Here is a 26,177-nt window from a genome sequence, read left to right as displayed (position 1 = left end):
CAGCTTCTCGTTCCTCTTCAATTACAGTGAAAGAATTTCAACTACCTGCCCTATAACTTTGGAAAGTCTCCACACGACCTTTCAGACCATATGAAAGTGTTTGCTGCACAGCAAAACCGTGAGTAATTCTATCAGGTAAAAAGCAAATGATCAGCAGATTTTACAAGCTAAGTGTTAACATTTTGGCTGGACTTCCACTCAGCATTGAGAAGTGATCCCAACTTCAGTAATCTCACAAAGACACAAAGTGCTGGCATAACTCATCAGGTCAGGCAGCATCTCTGGAGAACACGTATAGGTGATGTTTTGGGTCAGGACCCTCATCAATCTGAAGTGGGGACCTAGGCATTGATATCACCAGCAACCTACCCTTTTTCCTTTATGTTGATGTAGGGATCATGAAAGCACATCACCTTATTTACCCTGGTGTATATGACAATAAACTAATCTGAATCTGAAACCAAGAAAAGAGACTTGCTGCAGGAGCAGCAGCAGTATCTGGAGCTGCAGCATCTGTGGAGGGAAATATACAGTTTATGTTTTGGGTTGAGTCTTCATCTTGATTGTAAGAGTAGAGGGAGGAGGAGTAGGCAAGACCTAGCAAGTGATAGATGGATAGAGTGAGGCGTTCATTGGCAGTTAACTAAAAGGTGGGCCAGGGAAAGGTGGAGATAGCAACACAGGCTGGGAGGTGATGTGAAGAACAAAAAGGCTGCAGATTTTGGAATCTGATTGGAAAGGAAGATGAAGAATGGAGCTGAATAAGAGGTGGTAACAGATGGGAACATCAGAGGGAGGCAATGGAGGGGGGGATTCAGATGAAGAATTGTGTGAAGGGGGGGTGGGAAGCAACAGGGTGATGGGGTTGGTGGGAAGGGGTTTCGGAGAAGGGGGTGTGAGAGAAGACTAGGATAAATAGCAGGAGAGAGAAAGGAACAAAAAAGGTGCGGGGTACCTGAAATTGGAAAATTCAATGTTCATGCTGTTGAGTTGTCGATGGGAAAGCAGAATATGAGGTACTCTTCCTCTATTTTGTGTTTGGCCTCACCCTGGCAGTGGACGAGGCCAGGGACTTGCAAATCAGTCTGGGAAACAGAGGATAATTAAAATGGCTGGCAAATGGAGGACCTGACAGACACAGTGGAGAGTGTGCAGGTGCTTGAAAAAGCATTTGCCTAGTCTGCATTTGGTCTCACTGATGCAGAGTACGCCATATCAAGAGTTCCGAATGCAATAGATGAGGTTGGAAAAGGTGCATGTGAATCTTCGCCTCTAATCTGAATTTGAATCTCTAATGTCCTGAACATCTTAACGCAATGCACACAAACATAAAAAAGGGATAAAAATCAGGACATCAATACTTGGTGAACAAGTGTCGTACGCACACCATTCCTAAAGAATTTAAATGGAAATTTCAACCATTTAACCATCAATCATAGACAAAGCCGTACGAGTTTTCAAAACAGCATCGTGTAGCATGATTCACCTGACCTTGCAAATAACACAAAAGACCATGGAATTTCTACAAAATTCACTAAGAAACTGACTCAATGCATCAAAATAAGAACCCGCTCAGTCCATTTTTGTAAAGTTACTTTCAATTAGAAAATAATCTAAAGCAAAATAACTGAATACTGTAAGTTGTAAATAGAAAAAGAAAATGCTTGAAATACTCAGGTAGCATCTACTTAAAGAGAATTAAAGTTAACATTGCAGGTCAGAGATTCTTCATTGGAACTGGGAAAAGATAGAGATGAACATATTTTAATATGCGGAGAAATGTAGAAAGATAGATCGATGATAGAGTGGGACGCAGGGAGATGAAGGACATTAAAAGTAAACTTACTGAGAGGTTATGGACTAATTACTCTCATTGAAATGGTTACTTTTGCAACCAACTAATTTTCAACAAAATTGTACAGGCTTCACATTTTGTCACTGCCCAATCTGATTATTCAATGTATCTTTTAAAGTTAGTGATCTGGTGCTTGAATAGAAATGAAGGAAAATATAGCTTGCCAAAATTAGGTCAATTTGTGGCTAGATTACAGACTGTAACTGAAGCATGACATTTAAGAAAATGCAATCATTATAGTTTTATTAGTTTTTATTGTGGCTGAAACAGATGCCTGAAATCTGCATGAGAAAATCAGCAATTCGCAACACAGGCTTCAATTATGACTTTTTCAAGTTGTATCTGAAAACCTGAGCTGACCTAAAGCAGCCTCATATTTTAGGAATGTTGGGCTCTAAGAAAATATCTGAAGAATATGGTTATTAACATGGGTGGGAATGCATTCAGATTGATTGATCAATAAATGGTAGTCATAGATCAAGGGGATTTAGGCATATTGGGCATAACTCACTCTTGCTCAAAACTCCACATTTGGTTATGAACTGTGTGTTTAATTTAAGCCAGTTAGCCAAAATAAGCCAAAATAATTCAATGTAAGGAAATGTCGGTTTCTTCAGTTGCACCGCATTTCCTAACATGAAGAGAAATTCCTTCAAGAGCAGGGAGAGGGAAATGAGAGGTTTTTGCCAGGAAGTGGTAAAGTTGCAGTCCTCCCTGGGCTGTGTTCCATTCTTCTCACATCAAATCTGCCAAATATTCAATAGGAAGCAGGAATACTCATTCAACAATGTCTGATAATAAAGTTGGAGGGAAAACCACAGATGCCAAGAGTTGAAAGGCAGCTGGGTGTTGAACAGTTGGTTTGCAGAGAGCCAATGAACATTTTATTGGTTGGTTTGTCACTGGCAAAGTCATCATTGCATAATGCACCAAAGGAGATCCTTAATGTTAACTTCATCACTTCAGTTCTTAAATATTAATCTTTGTGTTGTTATCGTTTAGTCTTGCCTTTGCAATAGGACAAAATGCACAAACCTGCCCAAACACCTCCTCGTTAACTGTGAAGGTGAGGTCGAGGATATCTGTGATATCATTATCCTTCATCCATTGTAGACTTTGATGGAACTCTTCATCCAGGTATTCCAGATCACTCAGGTCACATGGTCTGAAAGTGAATACAAACAATTAACATGAATTTGCAATAGGCATCCTCATACTGATTTATCTCACGTATTATAAGTTTGCGTTTAGAAACAAAGGTAACTGCTGGGCCAGATAAGATTCTGTGGTTCATCAACTTGATACCTGGAGCAGACACCTTCCAGTTGTGGACCACTTTACACATCTATCCAGTTTATCCACACCATTTACCTTCATGATCTCCAGTTGCATGAAAACTGTTACATCCAAACTGACTGGGTACCTTACTCTTCTAACATTGAGTTGTAGCAATCTCTAACATCTTTTCAAGGTTCAATTTATTTTAGTTAATAAATTTGCCTCCCTGATTTTATTCTACATTTTGCTCCACGTTTTGTTCAAAATAATTGACCATGTTCTACTTAAACCGCTGTCTCCCTACACTTGTGAATTATTCTTGTGACAATCATATTCACAATGTCTCATAATCTTGTCCAACCAACTAGGACCTCCTGTGATGTCTAGCACCACGATCCTCCACAAGTAGAGCTTCAACAGTAACATCTTCCTCTTTTTTTTCTGGTGAATATAACAGCAGGCTCCCTACCTGTCAATCAGACTCACTGCTGGGTAGAAAACCTGGAGAAAAATGTTTAAAGCATTCTGCAGGTTTTTCCAGAGATGTGTACTATATTTTTGAGAATACCTCCTCTTAATCTTGCTGAGTGACCTTCATCTCAATCATCTTTATTTTGAAAGGGTCATCAACTATTTTTAAGTGGCTAAATAAACTTTCATAGAAAGAAACAGAAGGAAGGGAGCAGGCGACCTTTCAATGCTTCTTTACTTACGGACATATTTAACTCTCATACCGGTAAACTCAACTACATTTCCCCATTCACCAAACACTCATATCCTATCTTCGCTCTGTAGTTGACCAGACTATCCATTTGGACCACAGTGATTGGACAAAAGTCCAGCACAAATCACACTTTCCAAAACAAATTTATAAAGCATGCATGCACTACTGCATAAATGCAACAATTGGTGCATCCTTTACAGACCGCTTTTGACATTTCTAATGCTCTTTGCAATGTCAGCCCATTGCTTGATGCACGGATGGTGGAAGACTGCCAGATTACAGACAACCTTAAAGGGTGATCTTGAACATGTCTGGGGCTTGAATGCCCAGCTTGCTCAACCAAGAGGCCTGAAAGTTGTGACACGGGTAAACAAGGCGGCGAAGAAGGCATGTGGCACACTTGCCTTCATCGGTCAGGGCGATGAGTACAGGAGATCATATTACCACTGTACAAGTCTGCGTTTGAGAGCTCAGTTGATTATGTCAATTAATGCAGTTGATAATTTCTGATAAATACTTTATCAAGAATATGTGACTGAAAGTATACTGAAAGGACTTGCATGTGATGTGCTTATTTTTTGATTTTATGGCCACAGCTCAACAAGTCTTAAATTTTATTGCAAAGGTAATGCATTTTATATCCAGTTGTTGGAAACAATGTAAAAAATGTAAATAGGTAAAACAAATGTTTCTATCAGCATTGATTTTCTAGTGCTGATAAATGCACAAATGGCAGAGAATGATGTGGAGATGTATATAGTGTGGTATGCTGATTTAACTAAGTTTTATTTGTTAATGTTATATGGAAACATGTTCACAATTTTTTGATATTAAATTATTCATTTATATCCAAAAGTACCTTAACAAATTTGCAATAATAACAAAAAATTCTACCTGAATAATCCTCCCCAACAGCTTTTCTACGGCTGAGGTAAGGCTTTGTGGTCTGTCATTTGCTGGATTATCTCTATTGCCCATATTAATCAAAGGAACAACAATGCTTCATTACAGCCCTCTATATCTTTCTTGCCACAAGTGAGATCCTAAAGATCTCCATCAAGGCCCCAGCAATCTCCTCCCTTGTTTCCCTCAAAAACCTGGGACAGATCCAGTCTGAAGATGGGTTTCAACCTGAAGAGGGGTTTTGAAATGTCAGATATTCCTTTTCTCCGGAGATGCTGCCTGACCCGCTGTTACTCCAGCACATTGTGTCTATCATAGATCACATCAAGGTCTGGGGAATTATGATCTTACTCTTCTTCACAAGACCCAACACCTCTTCCTTCTTGATATCAGCATGCCCGAGAATAATAGCCTACCCTATACTGATCTCACTATCCTACATGTCCTTCTCCTCAGTGAATACCACTGCAAAATACTCATTTAGTACAAGGTTTGAACAAATTTGAACATTGCTGAATAGCTTTGAATATCTGGAACATTTGAATCAGAAATGGCCACAGTATTTTAGAGCTGCTCTTTTGTCTGGCAGACGATACAAATGCTTGAAAGCACGATCAACCAGATTTAGGTAAAGTTTCTTCCACACTGTTATCAAACTATTGAATGATCATACCCTAAAGCTAGGGTGCAGTCCCGATCTTCCAACCTTCCTCATTGTGGACTTTGCACTTTTTTGATCTGGCCTGTCTCTGTAAATGTAACATAATAATGCTGTAACTACGGGCGGTCACAGTGGCGCAGCGGTAGAGTTGATGCCTTCGAGTGAATGCGCGCTGGAGGCCCTGGTTCGATCCTGACAATGGGTGCTGCCTGTACGGAGTCTGTACGTTCTCCCCGTGACCTGCATGGGTTTTCTCCGAGATCTTCGGTTTCCTCCCACACTCCAAAGACGTACAGGTTTGTAGGTTAATTGGCTTGGTAAATGTAAATTATTCCTAGTGTGTGCAGGATAGTGTTAATGTGTAGGATCGCTGGTCGGCGCGGACCCGGCAGGCCGAAGGGTCTGTTTCCATGGTGTATCTCTAAAAACTACACTGGTATTTTTCTTCTTGCACTACCTGTTGCAATTATGTATGGGTTGACTGACTTAATGTATGGTATGATTTGACTGGACAGCATGCAAACAAAGCATCACTCTAATTGGTGACAATAATAAACCAATTCCAAAAGTGATTTTAAAATAGTCCAACATTCCTGTATCATGACTGAAATTTAAAGTAATCTTTTACTGGGACACTAATTACATCATGGCAAAATCTTGTAAAGTTATCACTCTTTAACCCAATTCCATAAAAACCTTTGAGCCATGGGAATTCATTACAATATTAAATGATATAGCCCAGAAAAATATTATGGCACTCCATCAATAAAACCAAACAGCAAAATTGACTGGCAACAGGAGGGATTGCAATTTTAGCTTTACACGCTACATGCTGTGGGATTACAGAGATGGCATCTTTGGTCTGGTTAGTCTCAACTAAAGGAAAGTTTATAATTTAAAAGTAATAAACAAAATAAAGGGCTAATATTTCTATAAAATGTCCACAGAACCTCATTCCAAAGTATATTACTATGATATTTATTCTGAAACTTAATCCGAACAGAGTCATGATAACATAATGGAGACTTGAAGAGTTCTACACTTACAGCCGCAGTAGTGCCTTGTAGAAGGGTCGGGTGAAGAAGGCATCCAATAAGTATTGGTGAATCAGGGCAAGGCCCAGTATACGACCACTGAATCTGAACCTGAAAAGGAAAGAGTAATCACTGTGAGCGTATTAAGAAATCCATTTAAATTGTATGTGTTAATGATGGATTATTCATTTCTGTCACGCACAATCTGAAAAGTGTCTACATTGAAGAAGTAGCCCTGTTATTGAAGATGGCTAGCATCGATGCGGGGTAGTGAAATACCCAAAACAGAAGCCCAGAACTTCCTGAAGAGAGTGAAATAATGAACACAGAATGGCCCCAGACTTCAAGTTAACCTTTGTAAGACTGGTACACTTGAACAGAAAACTGTAAAAAGATATCTTGAAAGATGATTTGTTTTCTCTCTAATTTTCCTGAAAATGGCTGGTACACAACATGCAAAATAAACCATGGGATGAAATGAAAGCAAACATCAAACTGATGGAGGAACAATAGACAATAGACAATAGGTGCCAATTATGCTGGCTTTGTTTGGCATAGAGAGAGATCAAAGCATGTGGGTAAAAAAGTTAGATTTCAGGAACAACATATGGGAGGAATGAAGAAACTAGAGAGCCAGAGGGAAATGTGTTCCATGGGTTAAGATCCAGCAAGTTGAAGGCACAATGCCAATTCAGAATTATTAAAATTGTGGATGTATGAGAGACCAGAAATGAACTACAAATGTGAGTTTGCAAAGGCTACAAAGAGAGGGAAGAGTGAAACCATGCAAGAAAATTAAACCAGGATGAGAACGTTACAATCATAGTCTTAGAACTGAGCACAAGTGTTTGTGTGAACCAGGTTTGCGGAAAATCATAGAGCATGAAAACAGGCCCTTCAGCCCTACTCGTCCCTGCAGACCATGCTGCCCATATAAGCTACTCCCATTTGCCCACATTTGACTAATATTCTTCGAAACCATTCCTATCCATGTACCTGTCCAAGTGTTTTTGAAGGGGAGTTGTGGTGTTTGAGATTTAAGAGTTTTAATTCGTTTATTATTACAGAGGATTAAAAATGGAAAAATTGATCAGAGGAATGTTAGAAAGGCCCAATTCAGATTTCACAAAGAAATGGATGAGCCAAAGTACTGACAGAGGTGGGTAATGTTATGGAGATGGAGGTAGGTGGGCATGATGAGGGAGTGGATATATGGCTGCAAGCTCACCTAATCTTATGTATGTCTCCTTACTGCTCAGATATGTAATGAAGGCAAGTGAAAACACTGCAGTGGTTCCACTACTTTGTACTATTTCTTAAGTGGACAAATTCGAAGTTCTGCTTTGATCTCTCTCTATGCCAAACAAAGACAGCATAATTGACACACTTTTCACTCGGTTACTGGAACTGGCCAAGTAGCTGGACATAAGCAGACAGTGCATCTGGGATGAATGGATTATACTATTGAAAAGAATAATCCATCTTCTGGTTTTAATGACTACCATTAATGGGAGTATTAAAACCAATGAAAATGTTACATTCAGAAAGTTTCTAGAAAATGCAAGTCTTTGTATTTGTGTTCATAAAAATAAGGATTAATATCGCAATTAATGAATCATACACAGTAATTGATAATAAAATGTAAGGAAATACAATGAGAAAAATGTTCAGATTTATACTAAAATATATTAAAATAAATAAATATTGGGAGCAAATAATATATAAAAACAGTACACTTTTCATTGGATTATTTCACTTTTTAAAGATTGAGTTACCCCATTATTTTTTTTTAGCATGATTGGTAGAATTTAAAGAAAGGAAATTTCATCAATGTTTACACAGTAATGAGAAAACATGACAACGCACCAGGAGAGTCATAGAGACATAGAGACAGAAGCACAGAAAAAGGCTCTGCAGTCCAACTCATCCATGCTGACCATGATGCCCCTCCAAGCTAGTCCCATTTGTCCATATTTGGTCCATATCCTTCTTTCCTATCCAAATACCTGTCCAAGTGTCTTTGAAATATCATTATTGTAACTGCCTCGACTAACTCCTCTGACAGCACATTCCATATACCCACTACCCTCTGAGTGAAACATTTGCCCCCTCAAGTTCCTATTAAATCTTTCTCCTCTCACCTTATAAAAATGGCCTCTGGTTCTTGACTCCCCTACCCTGGGTAATAGACTGCATTTACCCTATTAATTCTCCACATTACTTTATACACATCTATAAGATCACCCCTCACCCTCCTTCTCTTCAAGGAATAAAGTCCCTATAAATATAACTCAGGCCTTTGAGTCCTGGCAACATCCTCGTAAATCTTCCCTGTTCTCTTTCCAGTTAGACAATACTCTTTAGCGGGCAATACCTCACATTCTAGCAATGGTTAGTTGCATTAAGACAAAAGAGACTGCAGAGACTGGAATCTTGAACAAAGATAAAGATTAATGGATTGGTTGGCAGAATCTAATTTAGGTATCTCCTTGAATTCATGATGAATAATGCAACTCTTATTCAATTTTTTTAATGTCTGGAACCATTATTAAAATTTTTAGATTCTGAGTTTTGGCACATTGCTTAGTCATAAGCAAAAAGACTGTGTGTCATCGTTCGATTCACTAACAGTACAATGCTAGGAAGGCTTGCTCCACTATTTTGAACAGTACTGTGCTTCTAGACTACCAGATAGCTAGAAGGCTTACTTCCCAAATTCCAGGAAAGCATCTTTACTTTTATTTGTATTATTATGAGCTCCTGTAATTACTTTTTCACTAAAATGTTACAGTTGCACCAACGCCTGTATAAAAGGAAAAGGAAGAACAAAATACTTTTGGATTTAATTCATGCACTCACCCACCCTTCTGCAATGTCAATAGTTCATTATTCATATTTGTTCCAAGTTCCCCAACCTGAGTAGTGTAGCGCGTCGATAAAGGCAAGGAGCCAGGTATTTCGGGAAGGTATATTTTATTGTATCGTGGGTCTCAGACGGGTCTAGTCTGCCGGAATGGCTTGGCGCCCAAACCTTGTCCTTATATACCTGAGTCCAGGACCGCCTCCCGGGACTGGTCCATTCCCGTGCCGAGGGGTCGGTAGTAGTATGGCCCGACCCTTGGGAGCCGCCACAGTACCCCCCCTCAGAACCGGAGGCACAAAACGCACTGGTGGTCGCACAACCCGACCGGACCGCGTATGGTAATCGGTCGACAGAGGGGCCGGCGAGGCACAGTTGGAGGGACAGGCAGTGGGACCCGCAAAGGGGGGCGACCTCGTGGCCGAGGCTGGGCCACCCGCACCGGTTGGTCGATGTCTAAGTGGGCCGGCTTCAGGCGGTCAATTGACACGGCCTCCGGCCGGCCCCCCATGTCCAAAACAAAGGTTGTCTGTCCGTGCTCCAGCACCCGGTACGGGCCCTCATACGGCCTCTGGAGTGGCGCCTGGTGGGCGTCACGGCGCAGGAACACAAAGGCGCAGTCCCGGAGGGCCGATGGCACGCAAGGGCGGAATGTCCCATGGCCGGACGTCGGCACGGGTGCGAGCTTGCCAACTCGCTCTCGGAGGCGCTGTAGGGTGGATGAGGACGGTTCCTCTCGCCCCGGCAACGAGGGCACGAACTCCCCGGGCACCGTGAGCGGAGACCCGTAGACGAGCTCCGCTGAGGATGAAGCCAGGTCTTCCTTGGGGGCGGTCCGGATGCCCAGCACAACCCATGGTAGCTCGTCCATCCAGTCGGGGCCGGCGAGTCGCGCCTTCAGCGCTGCCTTCAGCTGCCGGTGGAACCTCTCCACCAAGCCGTTTGCCTGCGGGTGATAGGCCGTGGTGTGGTGCAGCCGCACGCCCAACAGGTGGGCCATGGCCGACCACAGCTCGGAGGTGAACTGTGGCCCCCGGTCCGATGAGATGACCACCGGCACACCAAAGCGAGCAATCCAGTGCGCGGCCAACGCACGAGCGCATGTGGCTGTAGACGTATCAGCCAGTGGTATGGCCTCCGGCCACTGCGTGAAGCGGTCCACCACCGTGAAGAGGTGGGTGATGCCCCGGGACGGCGGGAGCGGGCCCACAATGTCCACGTGCAGGTGGTCGAAACGGCGGCAGGGTAGACCGATCCCTTGGAGTGGCGCCCGGACGTGGCGTTGAATTTTTGATGCCACATGACCATGCCACATGAACCGCGCAGCTACCAATGAGATCGTTGCCCGGATGGATGGGTGAGCCAGCCCGTGGACCACGTCGAACACCCTCCTGCGCCACGCGGCCGGGACGATGGGCGCGGCTGACCTGCCGACACATCGCAAAGTATCGTCGTCGCTCCGGGGCCGAGGGGAACATCCTCAAGGCGGAGGCCAGAGATGGCAGTCCGGTAGGCGGGCATCTCCCCGTCCGTTAGTTGGGCCTCCGCCAGGGCAGAATAATCAATGCCGGGTGCCACTTCTAACACGGCATTGATGGCGGGGCGAGACAATGCGTCGGCCTTCCGGTTTTCCTTCCCCTCGATAAAGCGGATGGAGGTGGTGAATTCTGATATGTAGGCCAACTGGCGCTGCTGTCGGGCGGACCATGGGTCGGAGACCTTTGCCAGGGCGAAAGTGAGCGGCTTGTGGTCCGTGTAAGCGGTGAACGGGCGGCCCTCCAGAAAATAGCGGAAGTGACGAACGGCCAGGTACAGGGCGAGGAGCTCGCGGTCGAAGGCGCTGTACTTCCTCTGGGCGTTGTCGAGGTGCCGGCTGAAGAAGGCCAGGGGGCGCCAACCCCCGTCCGTGAGTTGCTCCAGTACGGCACCAACCGCCAACTCTGAGGCGTCCACCGTAAGGGCTGTCGGGGCATCCTCCCGTGGGTGAACAAGCAACACAGCCTGAGCCAGGGCCTCCTTCGCGCCGTCAAAGGCTGTTACGGCCTCGTCGGTCCACACGACGGTCTTACGCTTGCCCGCCAGCAGCTCGTATAGCGGCCGCATGATGTGGGCCGCGGATGGCAGGAACCGGTGATAAAATGCCACCATGCCGACGAACTCCTGCAGGCCACGCACCGAGGACGGACGGGGAAACCGGCGGATGGCGTCTACTTTGTCCGGCAGGGGAACCGCTCCTTGCGAGGACACACGGTGGCCGAGAAAGTCGATTGTGGCCACGCCAAAGCGGCACTTGGCGAGGTTTATGTCCAACCCGTGTTCGCTGAGCCGCTGGAAAAGCTGCCGGAGGTGGGCACAGTGCTCCTGTCGCGAGCGGCTGGCTACCAACATGTCGTCAAGGTAGACAAATAGGAAATCCAGCCCGCGACACACGCCGTTCATTAACCGCTGAAATGACTGCACGGCATTCTTGAGGCCGAACGGCATCCGTACGAACTCGTAAAGTCCGAACGGCGTAATGATTGCCGTCTTGGGTACATCCTCCGGGTGGACCGGGATCTGGTTGTAACCTGGTAAATCCACTGTGATGCCCCGCAGCTGGAACTGGGCCTCCGCTTGGTAAAACCAAACGCGAGCCCGGGTGGTCCAGAAGGTCGGGAGCTTGATTCCTACCGCGTCGACAGCTGGGGCCTGGTCGGCCTGCGAGCCGGACGGGCGGTCGGATTCTGCTTTTCTGTCCATCCTAATGAATGGACCGTCGAGGTCACCAATGTAGCGCGTCGATAAAGGCAAGGAGCCAGGTATTTCGGGAAGGTATATTTTATTGTATCGTGGGTCTCAGACGGGTCTAGTCTGCCGGAATGGCTTGGCGCCCAAACCTTGTCCTTATATACCTGAGTCCAGGACCGCCTCCCGGGACTGGTCCATTCCCGTGCCGAGGGGTCGGTAGTAGTATGGCCCGACCCTTGGGAGCCGCCACAGTAGTGTATTTAACATTGTGTTACACAATCATAAGTGTACCAAAAACATAGCTCAAATGAACACTCAACACTGTATTGGTATTGGTATTGTGTGCATTTCTGGTTATCCAGCAATTCTTTATGGCACAGAAAAATGTAAGAGACAGTAGACAGCTTTGTAAATGATTTTAGGAGCTTCTAAAGAATCTTTACTATCTGGATCATGAGATTTTCCAAGATTGTACTACAAAGAACCTTTCAATGCAAATTAAATGAAAGAGAACACACTTTATGAGGTTTTACCAGAGCTTCAAGAGTGGGGGAAACATTAAGATACATAGAAACATAGAAAATAGGTTGAGGAGTAGGCCATTCGGCCCTTCGAGCGAACACCGCCATTCAATATGATCATGGCTGATCATTCAAAATCAGAACCCCGTTCCTGCTTTCTCCCCATATGTCTTGATTCCATTAGCCCGAAGAGCTATATCTAACTCTCTCTTGTTCTGAGTGTTTGATCCACAGAACCCCCTTCCTATTGCTGGATAACCAGAAATGCACACAATACCAAGATGACGCCACAGACTAGATACAGAGCATAATTGTATCCACTTCCATAGGTTTATTTGGGTTTCTGGACAGGTATGGATAGGAAGGGTGGTCTCATCAATGCCTTGTATAGCTGCATCATGATGTCCCAACATCTGTACTCAATGCCCTTTCCAGTAAAGGCAAGCATGCCAAATGCCTTTATCGCCACACTGTACTCCTGACTCACTGTTTACAAGGAACGATACATCTGTATTCTAAGATCTCTCTGTTCTACAATATTCTCCAGGGCTCTACCATTTACTGCGCAAGTCCTATCCTGGTTTAACATACCAAAGTGTAGCACCTTACACATGTGAGAGTTAAACTCCATTAGCCATTCCTTGCCCACCTTATCTAGATTTTGTCAACTTAGATATTCTTCCTCACCATCTACTATATCATAAATATTGATGTCAACCAAAAATTTACGAACAACGTTAACTACATTGTCAAAAAAGTGTTAATGTATATAACAAACAACAATGGACCATGCGGCACACCACTGGTCATAAGCCTCCAATCAGACAAACATTGTTCCACAACTACCCTTTGACGGCTTCCTTCAAGCCAATTTTGAATCCTGTTAGCTAGCTCATCTAGGATCCATGCAATCTAACCTTTCAGACAAGCCTACCATGCAGGACATGTCAAAGGCCTTGCTAAAGTCTATATAGACAATGACCACTGCCCTGACCTCATCAATTCTCTTGGTGAATACTTTTTAAAAAATCAGATTTGCGAGAAAAGATTTTCCACACATGCTGGTGGATCCTCTCTCCAAGAATCCCCTCCAATAACCTTCCCAGTCACAGGCCTGTAGTTCCTTGGCCTTTCCCTATTGCCCTTCTCAAATAAAGGCACAACATTAACCGTCCTCTAATCTACTGGCTCAAAAAGATGTAAATATCTCTGCAAGGGCCTTTGTAATTTCCTCACTAGCTTGCCACAAGTACTAAGGATGTACTTGGTCAGGCCCTGAAGATTTACCCACCTTAATAAACTTTATAACTGCTAATATCTCCTCTTTAGTATTTTGTATATAATCTAAGACATCACGAGCCCTATACCTCAATTCCTATGCGATGAATAAAAGGGAGTGAGACTAATTAGCTCTTCTGAAGAGTCAACACAGGCATTTAAGGCAAAAACAAATATACTGGTATATTCAGCATGTGATGTGATAACAGCCATTTCTGAGTCATTTTGGATGTTCCTAGAAATCTATAGGGCACTTCTGGTGTAAGTTGCTCTTGTACATTTTACCTGATTTCTCTTTGGATGCACAACAAAATACATCATACCAATGCAAGGCTCTTCTGAATCAACCATTGTTAGTAACTCCTGGAACAGCACCAAATTGAACCTCCACTGAGGTAAGCCACACTTAACCTCCACCACTCTGGTATCACCATGCCCTGATTACTCTTCCCCATTCCCGACTCCAATTCCTTCCATCACCACTACCACTCTCCTCCTCTCAAATCCTATGATTGATCCTAGCTGCCACTGTACCCCATCCCCAGTGCCCCCCTTACCCTTCATGTCTCTACTGCTCCCAATTCTCTGATCAGTCCAACTTCTGATATCCATCTATAGCTCCAACCACTTATCCACGAGGTTCCTGTATTCTATTCAGCGCCTGACCCTACCACGCACTGCTCTTTCCCAGCCCAACGCCCAGCCTCACTCTGCCCCAAATCCACACCAAGCACTCTCCTTCGGACCAGGCCACACATTGATCGGCTTCCCATTACCCAGCAAGTCTCCAAGCTCTAATCTGTGTATTTATCCTGACCACTTATTTGATCATTAACCCAAGTCTACGTTGTGCACTGGCAATGCTTGAGGCCTTTCTCCATTGGACCCACCATGGTACAACATTTGGTTAGGAGTTTGAGTTGCTTGCCAAATCCATGTAAATATCTCTAGTTTGGCCACTCATCATTTCCAGCACTCCCTCTAATCAGAATTGGCAGCAGATAGGGGAGATCCTAAATTCCAATTTCAATCTTGTTAATTTATTAAACTCAGTCACTCTCACTGACTAAGTTTTGTCAGCTTTTTGGCTGTGTTTCCAGAGGAAATCCTTAGTGGGTGTAGACAAGCGGTTGTATTTTGAATAGCATGGGGAGGGAGAAGAAACAGACTGAAATAGTAGTATCTATTGAATATTCATTGAGAATTAACTACTTCCCTGTCAAAATGGTTGGTTGAGGCGGGATTGTGAAATATAATGCTCTCATGGCTGGCGCTCCTTTTAATTCAAGATTGAGCCCCTTTAAGAAGGAATGAAAATATACTTCCCAATTTAGATGTTATCAAGCTGAAATCTAATTGTAAGCTACTTTTAGAAAAGTGTTGTGGCTGAAAGGCATATTCTAACAGTGGACATATTGTGCTGGCTGTACAGCTGTTTCCATATTGGCAACAAAGAGTGGTTGTTGAACACATTTAAACTTTCATATATGTGCTTGTGTTCAAGTGCGATTCTTTCAGCAACAAACTGTTAGGAGGAAACTATCTCAATATACATAGTACAAGCCTCATCAAACACAAGAAGTATGAATGCTTTATGAGCTCAGTGTGGATTCCATGGGTCTCTGATAATGCCGCAGCCACATTAACTGAAACATTTCTTACGCTGAACTGTAATAAGACAAAATGATGACGAACACACATAAAGGAGAATAAACATGCTGTGAAGTTCTTTTTTTAAACTTAAACACACAGTTGCAATTTAAATGTGGGCCTGCATTTTCCTAATAAAGGTTGCCAGCTCCACTTGGAAATGCTGTCATTTTCCTGTGCAACTGTCAGGAAATTCAGGATTCCCGCATCAGCGTGCATGAAACCACACACGTACTAAACTTACTAAGAGGTGCTTACTAGCAATTTGTTGAGAGTTTTCCAACACCAGACTCCTTCTGGAGTCCAGCAACAAAGCTGCAACTTCATGCAATTTCCCAGCAGTTGTGAACCTGTGCTTGTCTGTATCTGGCACAGCTTCAGGCTCCCCATTCATTTCATGGGGTCACCTGGCTGTCAGGAGGAAAGGTCGGCTGTGCACAAATTACAATTTTGGAACTGAGTTAAACCAAAAATTGAATTGAAAAATTGAAAAATTGATTATAATTGTTCTAAATTTATCTTTAAATCATTTAAAATAATTGTAAACTACTTTATAAGTTTAACTTGTTTTATTAGGATAGGGATACAAGGAACTCAGTTGCTAGTTTACAAATAAAAGACACGAATGCTGGAGTAACTCAGCGGGTCAGGCAGCATGTTATTAGGTTTTTTCTTTGTTTTTCAATCTTTAAAATGTTAAGGACATTTGTTTGTTTGACAGCTGGTTCAACCCGACTTAAAGCACTGCTTTATGAGTGGGGCCGGTCAAGGCCACACCAGGTGATGCTCTATTTTCCTCGCTGGCACTAGGCAGGGCTTCTCTGACCACCTTGGAGTTGCTTTCATCAAGGGAGATGCAGCTCACGGATTTGCTTTCAGCTAAGGTCAGTCTTGGCAGGTGCAAGTCTAATATCTTGAACCCGAGGACAAAGGTTTAAGGTGAGGGGGGAAAGATTTACCAGGAACCTGAGGGGTAACTTTTTCACACAAAGGGTGGTGTCATAGAGCCATTGAGTGATACAGTGTGGAAACAGGTCCTTTGGCCCACACCGGCCAACAATGTCCCAGCTACACTATTCCCACCTGCCCGTGTTTGGCCCACATCGCTCCAATCCTGTCCGATCCATGTACCTGTCTAACTTTTTTAAATGTTGGTATAGACACTGCCTCAACTACCTTCTCTGGCAGCTTGTTCCATACACCCACCATCCTTTGTGTAAAAACGTTGCCCCTCAGAATCCTATTAAATCTTTTCCTCTTCACCTTAAACATTATGTCCTCTGGTCCTCGAGTCACCTACTCCGGGTAAGAGACTCTGTGCATCTACCCGATCTATTCCTCTCATGATTTTCTACACCTCTATAAGATCACCCCTCATCCTCGTGCTCAAAGGAATAGAGTCCCAGCCTACTCAACTTCTCTATAGCTCTAGTCCTGGCAACATCCTTGTAAATCTTCTCTGTACCCTTTCCAGCTTGACAAATGTTTCATAGAGTATTGTGTTCAGTTCTGGGCACCAAGCTATAAGTGCGGCCTCACCAACTTCTTATACAATTGCAACATGACCTCCCACCTTAATATTCTCAATACTCTGACTGATTAAAGCCAATGTGCCAAAAGCTGATCACCCAATCTAACTGTGACTAGACCTTCAAGGAACCATGCACCTGCACTCCTAGATCCCTCTGCTCTACAACACTTCCCAGAGCCCTACCATTCACTGTGTAGGTCCTACCCATGTTAGACTTCCCAAAATGCAACACCTCACATTGCATTACATTTCATCAACCATTCCTTAGCCCACCTGGCCAATCGATCAAGATCCTGCTGCAATTTTTCACAACCATCTTCACTATCTGCAAAACCACCCACTTTTGTATCATCTGCAAACTTGCCAATCTTGCTGTGTATGTTCTCATCCGGGAGGTGGGACTAGTGCAGATGGGACATGTAGGCCAGTGTAGGCAAGATGGGCTGAAGGGCCTGTTTCCACACTGTAATACTCTATGACTCTATCTACATTGAGTATAGTTTTGTTCATTCTTAAAGGAATTAAGAGCACTCTCTTGAATTAAAGAGAGTGCCACGACCATTCACATTGGAGGTGCCTAGGAAACTTTGGACCTATTTTTGCTTTTGCTGACTGAATTAATTTCTGGATTGCTTTTCCATAACTTGTCAATTGTGGCCAACTCTATATTTGTGAGATTGCCAGATACATTTTACTATCTTCCCTGAGCAATGAAAATTAAGCTACATTTCAGTTATCTGGGGTGTGAAATCCCAAGCTGATATTTTCATGTAGAGTGAATCTTCCACTTCACTGTATTATCAGACCCTTCACACCAGAACAACACCTGCAATCTGCAGAGTGTAATTTCCCTTGTGCTTAACCATCGCATTCCTCCAGATTATGTCCAATAATTGTACCTTTTCATAGACTTGCAAACAATTATTTTTAGTTCTTACTGCCAACAATGAGCTCAGCAAATTCACTGCAATCTAAGGTATTGGTTTGAATGTCCAGTTCCATATAACTAAGTCCCACTCTGTACACCTCATGTTGGAGAATGAATATAAAATTTACTTCAAGCAAAGATAAAATAGTAACAGGAAATTTAATGATTCATAAACAAAAAACAGCAGATCCACAAGATCATATCATAGAATGCCATGCCTCTAATAATTGATATAATCAGGTAAAAGAGCCCCAAAAAATCCATTATTTCCATACAAATGATTAAATCTGCTTTCATGTTTAGCACTATTGTATGGAAAGGAACTCATATTCTATTCCCTGGAGAAAGAATAAAAATTAGTTGCTGCATTATCTTCTGCACTGATAGGAGGCTACATTTTCTATCTAGTCACATCTGAAATCCACCTAATTTAAGTGAGGGTGGGAAAAGGAACAGTTTTCCAGATCAGTTTGTTGTTAAGTCTGCTAATGAGACAGTATACCTTCATTTAACATTGGTTTTATTTTTACTACAATCAGTTGTGTGTCTTGATTTATGTAAAGCCAACCATTAAAACAAGAGTGAATAGCTGAAAGCATAAGGCAAAGGAATTCATGGCATTGAAACATAGAAACATAGAAAATAGGTGCAGGAGGAGGCCATTAGGCCCTTCGAGTCAGTATCGCCATTCATTGTGATCATTGCTTGTAGGCCAGCAAGTATCATTTTAGGCTTCATAACTTCCATAATTTCATTCTCTGACTGGCCTGTAATTAAAGGGTTTCACAGTGTTCAACTCCACATCCAACTCATCAGACCCAGTTCTCCATCACCTCTACTGGCATTCACTGCCGTTATATTATCATGTTGCTAGACTCAGTTCTGGAAATTAAATAAACCATTTCTTCCAGTTAATCTGGTGGAAGTTTAAAGCCATTGTAGGATGGAACTTGCTTGGAAATCCCCTTGTTTCTATGCTGAACTACTGGCAATTCCACATGCCAGCAAGTCTGGGATTCCTGCATACACTTCCGTGAATGTGGAAATCCTGAACGTGTTCACTGCTTTTCCTCAGTGATTTCCAAACAGCTTCATGGTGTTGATTTCCCCATGGAAGTCCAGCACCAAACTTGATCCTGTCGCAATCCTCCAGCAAAATCTACCTGCTGATCCTCATGCAGAAATAGCCATCTCCAAGACCGAGACCATCTACTTTAGGAAAAGCGAGTAAACAGGGAACTGCAGACTGGGTAGAGTCGGCATGGATTTATAAAAAGAAAGTCATTTTTGTCAAATCTGTTGGAGTTTTTTTTTTAGATAACTCAGAAGGCAACCAAGTTGATGCAGTGTATTTGGACTTTCAGAAACCCTTTGGTAGGTGATTATTCAAACAAAATTAGAGGGCATGGTTTTGGTGATGCTAAACAGATGTGGAATGACAAATGGTGAATGGACTGAGAAATTAGAATTAATGTCATTTTTAGGTTGGGAGTCTTGGTTGGTGGGGTGCCACAGGGATAGTTGCTGTGACCCACTTATTCATAATAGACACCAATGATTAGAGCATAATACAATATCTACAGATTTGCTAACATGACAAAACTGGATGGCAGTGTGGGCTCTGTGGCAGATTCAGAGAAGTTTTAAGGGGATATAAGCAGGTTGAGTGATTAAGCATGGACTTGGCAGGTGGAACATAAACTGGAAAAGAGTATGGTCATCCTCTTTGACAGAAAATATAAATGGCAGAGTATTTTTTAAATGGTGAGTGATTGAAAGGTTTGGGTGTTCAGAAGGCCCTGGCTGTCCTTGTACAAGAATCACTGGAGGTTGATGTGTAGGCACTGCAGGCAATTCGATAGATAAACAGCGTGTTGGCCTTTATGATGAGAGCATTTTGCAGAGACACTGACAGGATTTAAAAAGGGCCTGGTCAAGCATTTAAATTGCCGTTGCATAGAAGACCAAATGCTGGAAGATGAGGTTCGTACGGATGGGTACTCACTGGTCGGAGTGGACCGGGTGCACCCAATGGCCTGCTTCCCTGTTGTATGACAACGATTTGTTTGGAAACATCCTACTCCAATTATATAGGCCCTTGGAATACTGTACACATGTCTCATCTCCCCACCAAAGCAAGGATATACTCTAATAGAGGGATCAGTGAGAATTCGGCATATTCATTTTATGATGGTGCGTTAATTGTACGATATTAAACAAATTGGATCAATACAAATTCAAGATTAGAAACACGAGGGTTGTTTATTGAAATGAACAAAATTTATAGTTGTCCTGACAGGGTGGGTGTGGAGTTGCTAAATCCTCTGCTAGGATGCATGGAACCAGGATCACAGTCTCAAAATAAGGGGTCAACCACTCAGAAGAAGAAATTTGTTCATTTTGAGGGTAATGAACCTTAGAAATCCTCTGCTCAGGAAAGATTGCGCTCAGCCACATACTGTGTATTGTACATAAGTATATTCAAGACAGATATCAGTAGATTTCTGTCTATTGAGAGAATCAACGAATATAGGGTTACTGCAAGAAAGTGATTCTGAGGTAAACGTTAGAGTACCCACCTCCATTAGTCTGTCAGACAGTGCATTCCAGATTCCAATCACCCCCCTGGGAGAAAGAAATTCTTACTCAAATCCCCTTTTAATCCCCCCTGCCTTCCCTTAAATATATGCCCTCCAGTCAGAGATATCTTTTCTAAGGGGAAAAGGTATGCGATAATTACACTTTCTATGCCACAAATAATTGTGTGTACATGTCAGGTCACCCCCTCAGTCTTCTCAGCTCCAATAAAAGCAAACTCAGTCTATTCATTCTCTATGTCCTTATTCTTTAGGGAACAGGGGTTCTCCACTTCCGTTATAGATGAGGCTCTCTCTAGGGTCTTCTCGATATCCCGCAGCTTCGCTCTTGCTCCCCCCATTCGTAATAAGGACAGAGTCCCCCTTGTCCTCGCCTTCCACCCCATCAGCTGTCGCATACAGCACATAATTCCGACATTTTCGCCACCTCCAACAGGATCCCACTACTAGACACATCTTCCCATCTCCACCCCTTTCTGCTTTCCATAGAGACCGTTCCCTCCGCAACTCCTGGGTCAACTCATCCCTTCCCACCCAAACCACCCCCTCCCCAGGTAATTTCCCTTGCAACTGCAGGAGATGCAACACCTGTCCCTATATCTCCCCCCTCGACACCATCCAAGGACCCCGACAGTCTTTTCAGGTGAGGTAGAGGTTCACTTGCACCTCCTCCAACCTCATCTACTGTATCCACTGTTCCAGGTGTGGACTCCTGTATATCGGTGAGTCCAAGCGCAGGCTCGGCGATCGTTTTGCTGAACAACTCTGCTCAGTCCGCCTAAACCTTTCTGATCTCCCGGTTACTCAACACTTTAATTCCCCCTCCCATTCCCACACTGACTTTTCTGTCCTGGGCCTCCTTCATTGTCAGATTGAGGCCCAGCGCAAATTAGTGGAACAGCACCTCATATTTGCTTGGATAGGTTACACCCCAACGGTATGAACATTGACTTCTCTAACTTCAAGTTGCCCTTGCTTTCCCTCTCTCTCCATCCCCTCCCCCTTGCCCAGTTCTCCTACCAGTCTTACGGTCTCCGACTACATTTTATCTCTGCACCGCCCACTTCCCTGACATCAGCCTGAAGAAGGGTCTCGCCCCAAAACATCAACCATTCCTTCACTCCAGAGATGCTGCCCGTCCAGCTGAGTTACTCCAGCATATTGTGTCTATCTTCTATTCATTCTCCACCCTTAGTTGAAACACTTCATACCAGGCAACATTCTGGTGAGTCTTCTTTGCAATCTGTCCAGTGCAATCACATCCTTGCTAGAGTGTGGCAACCAAAGGCCTACCTCAATCATTTTCAAGCTATCACTTATTTTTCCAATTTAAGTAATGCTCACGAAAAACAGGATCATCTACTCAAAGCCAAGTAAGATGTAGATATAATTTAATCTTTAATTTTGTCAGTAGAATATTGTTTTTTAGAAAGGAGTAGTTAAATCGCTATCAGTCTTGTGAAACATTAGAAAAAGCCTTTCTTGAAGAAAATCAGAAAAAGCAGGAAATACTCAGCAGGTCAGGCCACATTTGTGGAGAAGAGACACAGAGTCAACACTTTAGTTCAGACCCAGGCCAGTTCCGACAAAACGATTCTCGTAATTATCTCAATCGGCTGTTAACTTTCAGACTCCCAACAGAGAACTTCTAACATCAAAAAACTCCAAGACAGGTAATCAGTTCCAAATTGGCTAATTAGTCACTGAATTCCATTCCTTGACCCCGTGTAATCATCATATTTAGTGTACCTGAATGGCATCAATACATTACACTCAACAGATAATGATCAACTATTTATTCCGAGTGTAATGAGCATTTGTCCACTTGATATCTCTAGTAAATCTGATTTGTGAACTGTTAGAAATAAGTTGATTATTTGCTAATTATTTTGTTCTCAGGATATGGGGAATTAAGTGTCAAGGGTTGCTTCCATGACATAATAGCAAACTAGCAGTGTACTGCGATCACTGTCCAAGGCCACTAGAGTAAGCGTGAGTTTCTCAGCAGCTGGTAATCCTATTGCTCTATTTTCTTCTTAGTAGCCAAGAGCAACAATAATAAGACACACAGGGGGAAAATAACTGGCTTTGTACATTGAAGTGTCTCAAATGAATTGTATAATCTGCTGTGATGTGATAAATGTGTTTTTGAGGGCTCATCACTAAATGCCATTGCTTATTACAAAGCTATAAGTCTCATCTTCGAACAGTTCGTATTAAATATGAGCAGAAAATTATTTCTGAAATAATAACTTCACTTCCATATCAACTCAATCTGCTTCTTGCAATGACTATAATGAACCATCCCAGGTCTCCATTGTTTGCATGGAATGGAGTCTACCACACTCATAGGGCAAAATAATGCAGTGATCATTGAAGTCATCAGGAAATCTGAATGCATGCACTTAGTTATCTATCAAGTATCTTCTAGGTTAAGCACAGCAAATAGTGGAACTGAACATTGTGATGAATTTTCACAGTATATAAAATAGTAATTTTGAGATATATTAAACTGTCAGAACATCTGATGATTTTTGTCTTTGCAAAAAAGTTTATTCTCTCAAACTATCACAATCTGCTGCGGGTAAAGATGGCATGCAAACTGCATACATTTTCACCATTCACCATTTTACCACAGATATTCCACCAAAGTTCTAACAAACAAGTGGAAGAGATCCCTTGAAGTTCGACCCATAAATTTATTCCAAATAATAACAGCACTCACAAAATGGCATTGCTAAAGGGATGCATAATCCATATTTTATATTTAAGTGTCGGTCCTAATATTGAAAAGATGCTGAGTATCTAAACCAAATGAAAGCTACATTTAATAGCAAGCCATTTTCCCGAAGGGATGAAGACAAGCCATCGTTGCCTTTCTCAACACTTTCTGCCTCACAATCCCAACCTGAATGCTGAACACCGAACCCCACACCATTCTGCCCATCCTGTGTGGCGACCTGTTCAAGGGGGTATAGTTAGACAGAATGTCATCTTATTCTCTGGTACATACCAAATGAGAATAGCAAAGCTACCAGCAAGAACAAGGAAAAAGTCTTTGCAGAATGTCATTACATAAGAATTATGATCAAAAGGATAAATAACGATTCAAGCTAGTTACTCACAGTATGAACAATAAGATTATTCAGAGGAAGAAATGGGTAAATAAAAAAGGAACTTTTCACAATGGATTGATAAAGGTAGCTTCGATTAACTGTAGTTAATTAACCAACAATAAAAGTACACAAAGAATAGCTATGATCTGGAAGTCACTGGAAGATGGAAACAGTATTGCTCAAGATTTTCAACACTTGAGGCACTTGAGTGAGAATAAATTTCAAGGCTACACGGAAGAGTGGAGGTATGGGACTGACGAGTGTGGTCTGTCGAGAGCTAGCACAGATTCTCAGGGCCATGTTGCCTCTTTCTGTACTGTAACAATTTTATCATTTGTAACTGTGAGCATTGTACTTTTGACATTAAAGATTATGGAAGAAGTGGCTTTAATGACATTTTTCTTGTGAACGAGATGGGTAGAGAAAGGTTTAAACATTACCATTCCAGATGGTTTTCTACAAATGCTGACATCGGACTGATCTGCACGGTGTAGGTGTCATTGGCTGAGTATTCAAACAAACCATAGTACGGATTGAATAGCTCTTGTGACAGGAGGAAGAAAAACTCTCTTGACGGTCCACTGTAATCCAGACTGCAAAGGAAACACATAACAAATTAAACTACAATACGGGTGGTGCCGTACGATGGCAGCTCACCAACAGTCTGTCTTGTCCTTTTCTTGTTTTTAGTCTGTTGTTAAACGTATGTTTTAGTGTATCTTTGGTTTTGTATTATGTGGGGGTGGGGAGGGGGGGGGGGGGGGGGCAGGGGAAATTTTTTAAATCTTTCCTCGACGGAGATGCAACTTTTTCCATATCGTATCTCCGTCCGCACCATGGCCTAATATCATGGAGCTGGCAGTCCCCTTGCTGGGGATTGACTTCGGGAGCTCCAACCGTGGGAGCCTGCGGACTTAACATCATGGAGCTTGTGGTCCCTTGGTTAGGGTTCAACTTCAGTAGCTCCATCAGTGGGAGCTTCGATCACCCCAATTGTGGATGGTTCAACTGCCCCGACCGCAGAAGAAAAGGATGGAAGAATATAATAGGTTATTGCCTGCCATCACAGTGCGCTGTGGTGGATGTTTATGTCAATTTTTATATGGTTGTGTGTCGTGTTGCTTTTTTGGTATGACTGTATGGCAAACCAAATTCCTTGTATGTTTTTACACACTTGGCCAATAAATTAATTACAATACCGTTACAATTACAATAAACAGCAAGGGGAAAACATCTTGGAATAGTCACACATTAAACAAGTTTAAATACTAATAATAAAGCTGGGTGTTTATAAAAGAGTCATTCAACCAGGACAATTTTAATTAGGTGATTCAGTTGCTTCATCCTCCAATGTCAAGCTTATCTCCTCTCTCAGCAGCCACTGACTCTCAGTTCCACACGCTGTCCGCATGGCAGCACTTCATAGGAAATCCCAGAATATTTTGGCTACATGGACAACTTTTTTTTAATCAACAGTTCTCAAGCTGAATGTCCTTTTCGAGATGGCGTTTTCTCACGCATTGTAAGTTCTCCTCATTTTGGAATTTGTTTTGTTCGTTTGTTCATTGGAACAATTTATTTGTTTTGAAGCTATGTTTCCACTAGTCGTTTATTTATTAGCTTCTATACCTTTGCACTAGGTTCTAATGATCTACATACACAAGAACAACCAAAGCACTGTGCTTGGCTTTGAGACTCTCTCTATTGATAGCAATATTAGGGATGCAGGAACAAGAGAAGGCTCTTTAGTACCCATCTATCTATAAAGTGCATTCCACTGTTCAGTGAGAATATTTGCAATCCAACTTTTTAAACCTGCCATTCCTTGTGTTAAATAACACCTTTGCCAAGCAAAAATCTATTTGTCTCAAATCTAATGCAACTTGGTAAGGAGAATTACAAAATTATTTTCTGATTTGCCACCTTTGGGTCTGATATGGACCACCACATATTTCTCTATGGTAAACTGTATTTGCCAAGCTCTTTCTGCACTATTTTGTTCTTCAAAACCACTTTGTTACTTCTCCCACCCATCCACACAACAACACCTCCTTCTCCACAGACACTTTAACACTTCACACATTTGATTAAAAGCCGAGGGCTGGTCTAGATTTCTTGGGAACAACACAGTAATCAAGCCAATCAGGTGAAACGAGGCATCATTACTCTTTGGAATATTGTGAGCAATTTTATCTGAGGAAGGATGTGCTGGCTCGGGAGAGGGTCCAGAGGAGGTTGACAAGAATGATCCCAGGAATGAGTAGGTTAACCTATGTTTGTCGGCACTGGGTTTGTACTCGCTGGAGTTTAGAAGAATGAGGGGGGGACCACAATGAAAAATACAGAATAGTGAAAGGCTTGGATAGAGTGGATGTGGAGAGGATGTTTCCACCAGTGGAAGAGTCCTGGACTAGAGGTCATAGCCTCAGAATTAAAGGACGTTATTTTAGGAAGGAGATGAGGAGAAATTTATTTAGTCGGAGAGTGGTGAATCTGTGGAATTCTTTGCCACAG

General features: G+C 42.7%; 1 protein-coding gene across 6 annotated transcripts in view; it reads right to left on the bottom strand.

The window, feature by feature from the left end:
- Positions 1-26,177, bottom strand: part of LOC144604083 (E3 ubiquitin-protein ligase HECW1-like) — a 316,240-nt gene that overhangs the window by 30,116 nt on the left and 259,947 nt on the right. For all 6 annotated transcript variants that reach the window (XM_078418197.1, XM_078418215.1, XM_078418186.1 and 3 more), the window contains 3 exons: positions 24,104-24,256; positions 6,468-6,566; positions 2,891-3,020 (listed from right to left, as the gene is read on the bottom strand). In XM_078418197.1, the coding sequence (XP_078274323.1) occupies positions 2,891-3,020; positions 6,468-6,566; positions 24,104-24,256 (382 nt within the window). The remainder of the gene's footprint in view (positions 1-2,890; positions 3,021-6,467; positions 6,567-24,103; positions 24,257-26,177) is intronic.

Source organism: Rhinoraja longicauda, chromosome 2, assembly GCF_053455715.1.
Source record: "Rhinoraja longicauda isolate Sanriku21f chromosome 2, sRhiLon1.1, whole genome shotgun sequence".
Lineage (NCBI taxonomy): Eukaryota > Metazoa > Chordata > Chondrichthyes > Rajiformes > Arhynchobatidae > Rhinoraja > Rhinoraja longicauda.
The sequence above is the reverse complement of the archived record's forward strand: the minus strand, read 5'-3'. Positions and strand labels throughout refer to the sequence as shown.